We start from the raw sequence: 9,003 nt of genomic DNA, 5'->3' as shown, positions 1-9,003 counted from the left end.
CTGAAAGGAAGTGCTGGCGGGGTGAGGCCTGCCGCTCTGCGAGAGCTCTCGCCTAACCCCACGGGCTGCACATCGCATCGGGGCACCCAAGCCTCTCCCCCTTCTTGGTCATGGCCTATTGTATGCTAATTATCACCAAAAGCAGACATCCTCTGATAATTTACTCCAAAGTAGCAGAGTCCTTCTTTAAAAAAAGAGGAGGGAGGAATAAAAAAAATATATATACAATGCAAACAACATACTAATTACTCTAGGCATCCTCTCACAGGGGTCGACATTCCAGCTACCGGACTTCTGGCTCTTTCAGGACAACACAGGAGTTGAAAAGACTAGGGAAACCGCGCTTAGCTAGTTTCCTCGACATATCGCGAGCATATTTCCTGTGCCGTCATAGTGATATCCTGGAAGAAAGACTGTTATTACACAGCCAGCTTATGAGTAACTGTAGCAGGAAAACCATAACAGAATCTTCACCTCCTGGGAAAACCAGCAATCAATCCTCACGTGAGGTAAAACATTAAAAACAGGAAATAAAGAGAAAGTGAACGGAGTTCCGCCCACTTGCCCCCACAGAGCATCCCCAACAGCTGGTTTTAGGTTAAAAAATTTCTACTTCCCTAAAGCAACTATTACTTGCAGAAAGGATTCTTCACCTTCTGAGCATTTCCTTTTGTTGAGGTATGACCTTTTGTAATCATTTCAGTGAAACAAGACAGAAGCTGACCAGAAATTCCCTGCTTTTTGAAAAAGCAAAGGAAGTGTAGAAAAAACCCCAAACCAACAGGACTGGCGATCAAACAATAGACTAAAGCTGAAGCTTCAAGTCAGCACACATGCCAGCTTTCTTACACTGTCTGCCTCCCAGTGGAAACTGTTATTTGAGTTTTGTAAATCGATGTGCTTTGTGCTACCCCCTTCAAATGGAAGCAGAGTGCCATATTTACGCTTCATTAACACCCGTGCGTGAAAACTTGCCAATTCCAACTAAGCTCCTTACGTACTTTGTCAGAAGCAAGGCTGTTGCAGCGCTCAAAGCTGTCCACGCTTCCCAGGCGGCCTCGCATTCTGTTGGCCCCCTGCGAGAAAAAAGGCAGGTAATTTCATCTGTTCCCCTTCTTCTCTTTCTGAAGGTTAAGCAAAGATGGCAACAGCTGTGCAGGTGAACACAGGACAGTTCAGGCACGTGACATGTTTGACGAAAGACCACAGATCATGGGGCAAGCACTGGATATTACAACAGGGACTCCCCCCTTGCTCCCAGGAGTTTTAAATCTGCATTTCTGTTGTCTGAAGCAACTGAGTATTTCCTGATCTGTTGGAGGCAAAATAGCTGAGCTGGCTGAAACAGCTGAGTTCAGTAATGTCCCAGTATTGCGCATGCACGGCAGCTAATGGATGCATTTGACATACTATGATCCTCAGAGACTTTACTCCGTATCTAGACATTTCAGGAAAATTAAGTCCACCTGGTCAAAAGTAGTGAAAGCACTAAAACTGGGGAAAAAATGCTCTCTGGCTGCAAATCCAGCCAAATACAAACAAGATTTTTCAATTATAATGCAGACAACCACAAGGCAAATTTGCAAGAAATCAGTGTTAGCAGATCTTTGCCGAACTTCTTAATAGTCATCTGGTTTCACTGGAAGAGGCAATAGAGCCACAGTATTTTTGACTGCCTTCCATTCCTAACTTTAACTCCCACGAAACACTGGTGATGTATGCTGTTGGACATCTCCAACTGCTGAAGTAAGTTACTTTCAGTATTTTATCAGGGGAAAAACAGTCCAGTTTTTAGGACAACTATAGACAGAGCTCCTTCTGGTATGTCATCGGCATCATTTATTTACCCTACTTTTTCTTAGTAAGCTTTATTTTCAAGATCTAGAGTGCCCTTTAAGTACATTATCCCATTTAAGCTCATTACCAATGAATACTCTCTGCCTGAAGCATCTCTTCATTGACCCTCACAATAATACAAGAGCAAAGGATAACTTCAAGTTTCTCACTAGCTTTAAAAACACACACTTTTGCACCATAAGAAGGGTTTTTGGTTCAGAAAAAAACAACAACAGAAGAGGTTAGTGCAGCATGGGCTGGTACAAATCTTTTCATGAGGTCAAACAGAGGTTATATTTATTTTTCTGAGGTACCTCATTAGGAAGCCACAGCCTGTTTTCAGTTCAAACCTGACAAAAACAAGACCAGTCCAGCAAAACAAACAAGTGAAAAAGTTGCATTCCTCTGGGACTAAGTGAAAGCAGAGCACAGAATCCAGCGTGCTTCCCTATGGTGAGTAGTAAGCAGCTACTCCTTCAAGTAGCTTAATCACTTGATACTATTTATCTAGCTAAGAAGCCATCCACTTAAAGTGTTCCTAGATATCTGGTTGCTACATACTTATTTCTAATTTTGCTAAGATTGCGACTGCGTAAGTCTCTCCCCCATATACTGACTTTTACTTTTTACTTAAATCTTTTTATCTACAAAAAGATGCTGAATGTCAACTCTTTTTTTAAACAAAAACAAAACAACCCCAGCAAACCAACCCTGAAATTCTTTCCTCGTGTCTTTGTTACTAAATGTACTTTAAAATAAAGATGACAAGCCATGTATAATTAGCATCCCATTACATCAATACCATCTGATTTTCAGCTGGCTTAATGAGGGGAAAACCCACCACACCAACAGATATTTAGTATCTAAATAACTTCAGGAATTAGCCAGAATCCATGGGGCCTGTTGTAATAAGAACTATCAAAACAGTCACTGTATAACACGTGTGCATGTAACACACACAGTATACATACACGGAGATACTTGTCACATATACCTGCTTCAACCAAATAATTAGTGGTTGAGCTGCACTCAGTTATTTTTACCAGTCTTGCACTGTGTAACCTTTAAAAGGATCTGCAAGGATGAACACCCACTAGTTTCGTGATTCACTGCAACATGCTGTTGTTCCTAATTTATTGCAATCTCAAGGTAAAGATAGACAACCTTCCTCACAACAGCAAGTTTGATTCATAAACAGCAAACTTAAAAAGGCCTCAATCTAGATTCAGCTGTCCTCTTCTCCGGCACTCAGTCGTGGACTGTGTAGGTCCTTACACTGTAACACGCAGCGTGTCACAATGGCCGTGGTGAGAAGGAACATATGCATTGTTGGCTTTGATATAGTAATTTCCCTTCAGAAACTCTTCAACTTAAGCAATGTATTTCATCTAAATTATTTTTCCTTGACACGATCAGAGCGTTAGTATGTCCGTATATGGCAAGGCTGCTTTACTTTTCCAGTGATGTATGTCTGTTCCACAACCACCTCAGGGTTAGTGACCCACAGTCAGAGCTAAATCACTTTCCAGTCACACGGCCTTTAGATGTGGAAAAGAAATCAGACTCGGCATAGGCATGACTGTGGCTGTCACCATTTGATGATATTTCAGACTGCTGAAATTATCCAGATGATCTGACCGTCACCGCTCTTTCGCATGTACTCTCTCTCTCTCTCGTCAGACCAAGTTTCTAGTGTGTAAAACTTGCTAGACAACATAGGTCAGATTTGACCAGGAGACTTATAATGCTAGCTTCTCTCCTGAATCAAACTCATGCCTAACCTCGACTTCTAAGGATTCTCCCTAGCAAATAATATTTTGCCTCCTTTATAGGGAATATCTGTGGCATCCTACATTTGTAGGTTACTTTATAGCTGACGTAAGCTACAGGACAAGTGCAACTTGGGCTTTGATCTAGCATGGTACTTTTAAAATTACTAGCAGAAGGAACTTCATTTCACTGCTCCAAATTATATTTAGCCATCCAGTACTCACAGCTCACCACACTTTTTCTTAATGACATATCGGATTCCCAGACACTCAGCCTTCTTCAGATACTCCCCTATACGCTAATTCTCTGCTTTCAGGGCTCTCCCCACTGAGCCAGGAACGCTAAGCAAAACTTGCAATTCAGACTTCTTTAAAAGGCTATTGAATATAAGAGACTTCCATTAATTATCTTCAATTCCACATCATATCTGGCTAGCAACACTGAAATGAAGAACAACTCACTTAAGTCTATTGCTTTTTTTTTTCCAGTAAAAGGACAACTTTGTTACTACTGTCTAAAGATTCTTAATGACCACTATGAGCAATTTTAGCTACGAGAGGCAAGTCATTACTTCTTACAACAGGAAGATTTCCAGTTTATGCAGCTACATTTATTCACACTTCCAAAAAAGGTAACATGTCTTTTTATGGGAACATGCAACTATCCTGATTAGGTTTTTTTTATTCTGAAGCAACACATCTGATAATGCTCAGCTAACTCACTTGCCACCTACAATGAACCTTCACTATTCAGAAAGTTGCCTTTATTGCTCTCCCTGTCCCAACGCCCCCATCACCCCCCACTCCTACCCTGGCCTTACCATAAACTTTCTAGCACAGTTAAATCATAAAAAACCTGGCTGTAACTCTCAGATTTCACAACAGGGATATCTCTTCATTAACTGTTTATCACACTGAGGTAAAAAAAAAAACCAAAAAAATTTGATAGGTCTTTACTGTCAAGGATATCTGAGAGAGCTGCTGACAATGAGTTATTAATCTTACCCTTGAGAAGATATTTTCCAGAGAGCTAGTCAAGGATTTCTTGGCCTTGTTTTTCAGAATGTCAAGTTTAAACCTGCCACCACTTGTGGAGCTCTCTGGAATCGTGCTGTTAGAAACGGTCTGTTGAAACGAGCAAGGACACAATTAAGCTTCAGCAATTATTTTTTGCAGTTGCAGCCCTCCAAAGACTAGAGCTGAACCAAGCTGCATAACAAACAACATACCCTTGGCCTTTATTAAAGGCACCACAAACAACAACAAAAAACCCTCCCATCAAACCCAAAACAAAGAACAACACACCCCCAAAAAGTTGAAGTCCTTAAAGACTATCTTGTAGAATCAAATTACCAATACTGTTACCCATTGTCTTTGCTGGATAAGTTCATAGTTTAAACTGAAATCCTCTTCATCCCTATTCTCCCTAGAAATAACTGTTTGGGAGAAGGAAAGAAAAGGACAAAAGAGGTATCCTCACACTGTAAGAAAATTAGACCTAAAAATAATTGGTTGCTTTTCTTTCCTCCCTTTCTGCTGTCCAAACTCAAAAAAACCCAAGCATGCCACTATAAAAATCAAATTACTTTTCTTTCACAGTCCTCTCTCAATTACAAAACCCAGCTTCAGCTGTCCTTGACGAAATCTAGCAGTGGCCCTGCTAGTATCAACGGTACAATCTACTGGGGTGGGAGGAAGGAGAGAAATAACACAAAACCAAGTTTTACCGATGGTGCTTCACCAATGTGAACGTGTGTTTTCTGTTTAGTTTCACAGAGCTGGCGTAGATGTAAGATCACAAGTTCATTTTCTTCCTGGTCATTCTCAGGCTTCATTTTCTGCCAGTAACAGCAAAGACAAGAAAAAAGCTGTCTTTCAATCATAATTTGCTTATTTTCCCTTCCATACATACACATTCTCTGAAATGAATATACTGATATGTCAGGTACCAGTGTGCACTATTAGTATGTCAAATTGCACTACTGCGCATCTGTCTTCATACTCTGAGCAAAACAGACCAAAATTTTTCATATGGAAAACATTACAGCCTATGAAGAGGAGGGAGCCTCAAGCCCACACATTTTTTCTAAGGTTGTCTGCCACTGTATAGCCTTATAAATGAATGAGGAACCCAGGAAAGCCGCTCCTCTCTTCAGTAAGGATAAAGAAGAGTGTAGCCTTTGGATACCTAAATTATTGTATTGTTCATCTACTTAATTACACTTGCTTAGACCAGAATCCTGCCTCAGAACAAGTCAAAAAAAGACAGCTTCTGAAAATGCCAGACACAGTCCCAGTGTCTCACCTGCTCTCAACTCACTCCCACATGGCTTTCAAGTAGTGAAATGTGTTTATAGATAAAGAATTAAGCTCAGGAAAGAAAAATACTCTGGGTATGAACCCAGAGCATCTCAGCAGACTTGGGAATCAAAACTTTTCTGGAAGCAGTGTGTCACACAGGAGGTTAGGTTGGAGCATGCTATTTCAGCATGATGCTTGGTGGAAATATTGTAAATTCTAGATCAACTACATAACAAAACAAACAAAAAACAAAAGCAAAATTGTCTAGCTCATTTTACCATGATCTTTTTCAAATTTGAAATAGTTTCTAACATATTACCTGAACACGCTCAAAAATGTCTGCTTGCTCATTATCAGTTAGTGATGACAGATGTCTCTGAATTACAAGTTTGGCTCTTGGTGGATAGAGTCCTGAGAAAAGAAAGGAACATTAAAGCTTCTAGATTTTCAAAAGATCTCTCAAAAAAACTTCTGAAAAAAAAGGACAGTAGTAGACATAAGCCTGCATTTCAGTTTAACATATGACAATTATATCTGCAGTATACATGATACAGAATACTTCAGAGGTTTTGCTAAACCACATATTTTTGTCTCTTTAGCAGTAGTAAAAACAGAACTAGCAACAGCTAAATGGCTGGCTCCAGTGTAAAATGTTGTGCTCCCAACCCTGCTGATGTCTTCTGTCCTAGTACAAAGAGATTAGTGACATCTGGAAGCCTGCTGACAGCTGTATGGGAGTGGAGGAAGAGAGTAACAGATCAGAGATATAACTGCAGAGATACCCGATGGGCAGGATATTCAGTTCTCAGATGGCTTTAATTGAAAATTTAGATGCAGTTCTACACAAGGAAAGGGTAGGGTACAGGTTATACCAGAGAACTGAAGACACTTAAAAGACAGCTGTATGGGAGTGGAGGAAGAGAGTAACAGATCAGAGATATAACTGCAGAGATACCCGATGGGCAGGATATTCAGTTCTCAGATGGCTTTAATTGAAAATTTAGATGCAGTTCTACACAAGGAAAGGGTAGGGTACAGGTTATACCAGAGAACTGAAGACACTTAAAAGCAAGAACAGCATAAAAGCTGTAAGAATAAAGAAAAGAATTTCTAATGTTCAATAAAGCACACATTTTCTCACAGCGCTTGTTCTAGCAAAAGCTACAAAAACCATGGGGAAAACAAATCCCCCGAATCAGATGAAGATACATGGCTTTTCCATCCAAGGTAGATATCATTCACTGAAAATTGGAATCAGAACAGATAACTATTCTTCCAAAGTCGTAAAGCTCTAGGTTTTATTATGATAAACTCCTAGACTCTAAAAAAAAGCAGACTGATAAAAACAAAGGAACACTAAAATAACTCTTTCAGTTACTACATGCAAAGTTTATGAAACTACTATTATGGTACTCAAGCTGTTGTCCTAGAAGAGATTTTATTTTAATACTGGACACTTACCCCAGGCTTACAAGCAACTGTGTTCAGGGTACTTATGCTGTCTTATATAGCAGTCTCTACAGTTTTTCACTGACAGACAATTTTCCCAGTTAAGCTTTATCACTTTTGAATATCTGTTGTCAAACCCAGAAAGCACCAGTTCACAACCTAACAGAATTTCTCTCCACCAAGATTTTATACTTTGCTTCTCATCCACCAGAGGGAGGTAAGTAGCAACAGTGACTTTCAATGAATGGAGAATTGGCAATTACCAGTTTTTGCATACACCACTTTGCAAAGAGACATCATAGAGTGACTATAAAAGTAGGATCCTGCTGCTAAGTGTTTTGATTTTGGTTTTTTTTTTTAAATTTGATCTTGTAAGGTTTTTTTGCATATGTTCTGGCATAGCTCACTTCCAGAGAAACTACAAAGGTTTGTCTATTCATATTTGAAGCCAGGTAGTTCCTTAACTTTCTTTATCAGATGTTCATGTCCTAACTTAATATATTTCCCCATAATAGAACCGGGCTTGTGTGTAAAAGAAAAAACACCACCCCACACAGGAAAGCAAGAGCCATTTTGATCACAACTATCTTTTTATGACCCTTCTTCACAGCATCCTCTTCAGGAAAAAAAAAACATTTAAGAGAGGTATGACAATGAAAGAGTATGGATAACAGAAGCTATACTATATTCAGTTGCAGTATCATTACTGCTACCACTTCCGCTTAATTACACAGAGTGCAAAGGAATGGCAAGAATTGCTTTTTGGGACACTTTTCCCTCTGTTCTTTAAGTTGAAAGCTCATAGTTAACAATTTAAATTCTATAATCATCAGAAAAAACACAATTAGAAAATTAACTTAGCTGCTACCTTCAATTCTTTCACAAAGTTTGTGCAATGAATGCATAGGGCAGGCCTCACAAAGTTTAACCTGTGTCTTGGCATTTTGCAGAGCTGCGGCAGTGCTAAAGGCTTGTTTCAGGGTAAGCATTACCTCATCAACCTACAGGGGAAGGAGTGAAAAAGACAGTGTATAAACAAAAATGCTTGCCATATACATCAAATCAGATTTATAAGTCACATCACAGGCAGGTGCTTTACAATCAAAACCTCCCCATTTGCTATCTTCTGAAGAGATCAAGGTTGTATTCCCAGTGTTCTGCCTTTTGTGTGGATGCTCACGATCTTCAAGTTCAGCCAGACTGTAATTTTGAGTATCTAACCGCAGCTCCTCATACTTACTGGGCAGGCAGCCACTGTTTCAAGAAGTTGCAAGTGGGAATTTTTGGCTTGAATATATGCTGGCTAAATAAAAAGCATTAATTTCTTTTTATTTAGCTTTGAGTAAACTGCACACGCTCCCTTCTCAAAGATTTTCCTCCCACCACTGTATCATTTTAGCACAAAACCCCACAGATCCATCCTGCTGGCAGACGGGAGCTTCCCACAGCAGTTCTCTTTCTTCCAGGCTACTAGACTGGCTACCAGCTTCATTACAATCACCATCTTATCTTTAAGTACTGCCAGCTTGTCTTGTGGTCTGCCCTGATCTTTCCTCTGCCACCACCACAAATGTTCCCACACACCAGCACTGGAAAAGCTCAACTATTGTGTAAGAAAGGTCGAAGTGACAGTGTTTCTCCACACTCT

General features: G+C 39.9%; 1 protein-coding gene across 2 annotated transcripts in view; it reads right to left on the bottom strand.

Moving 5' to 3' along the window:
- TBC1D4 (TBC1 domain family, member 4) overlaps nucleotides 1–9,003 on the bottom strand; it is a 48,693-nt gene that overhangs the window by 25,803 nt on the left and 13,887 nt on the right. For both annotated transcript variants that reach the window (XM_010142217.1, XM_010142218.1), the window contains 5 exons: nucleotides 8,224–8,356; nucleotides 6,226–6,317; nucleotides 5,333–5,443; nucleotides 4,611–4,730; nucleotides 1,002–1,076 (listed from right to left, as the gene is read on the bottom strand). In XM_010142217.1, coding sequence (XP_010140519.1) covers nucleotides 1,002–1,076; nucleotides 4,611–4,730; nucleotides 5,333–5,443; nucleotides 6,226–6,317; nucleotides 8,224–8,356 — 531 coding nt within the window. The remainder of the gene's footprint in view (nucleotides 1–1,001; nucleotides 1,077–4,610; nucleotides 4,731–5,332; nucleotides 5,444–6,225; nucleotides 6,318–8,223; nucleotides 8,357–9,003) is intronic.

The sequence above is a fragment of the Buceros rhinoceros genome, unplaced genomic scaffold (genome assembly GCF_000710305.1).
Source record: "Buceros rhinoceros silvestris isolate BGI_N320 unplaced genomic scaffold, ASM71030v1 scaffold98, whole genome shotgun sequence".
NCBI classification, from domain to species: domain Eukaryota; kingdom Metazoa; phylum Chordata; class Aves; order Bucerotiformes; family Bucerotidae; genus Buceros; species Buceros rhinoceros.
The sequence above is the reverse complement of the archived record's forward strand: the minus strand, read 5'-3'. Positions and strand labels throughout refer to the sequence as shown.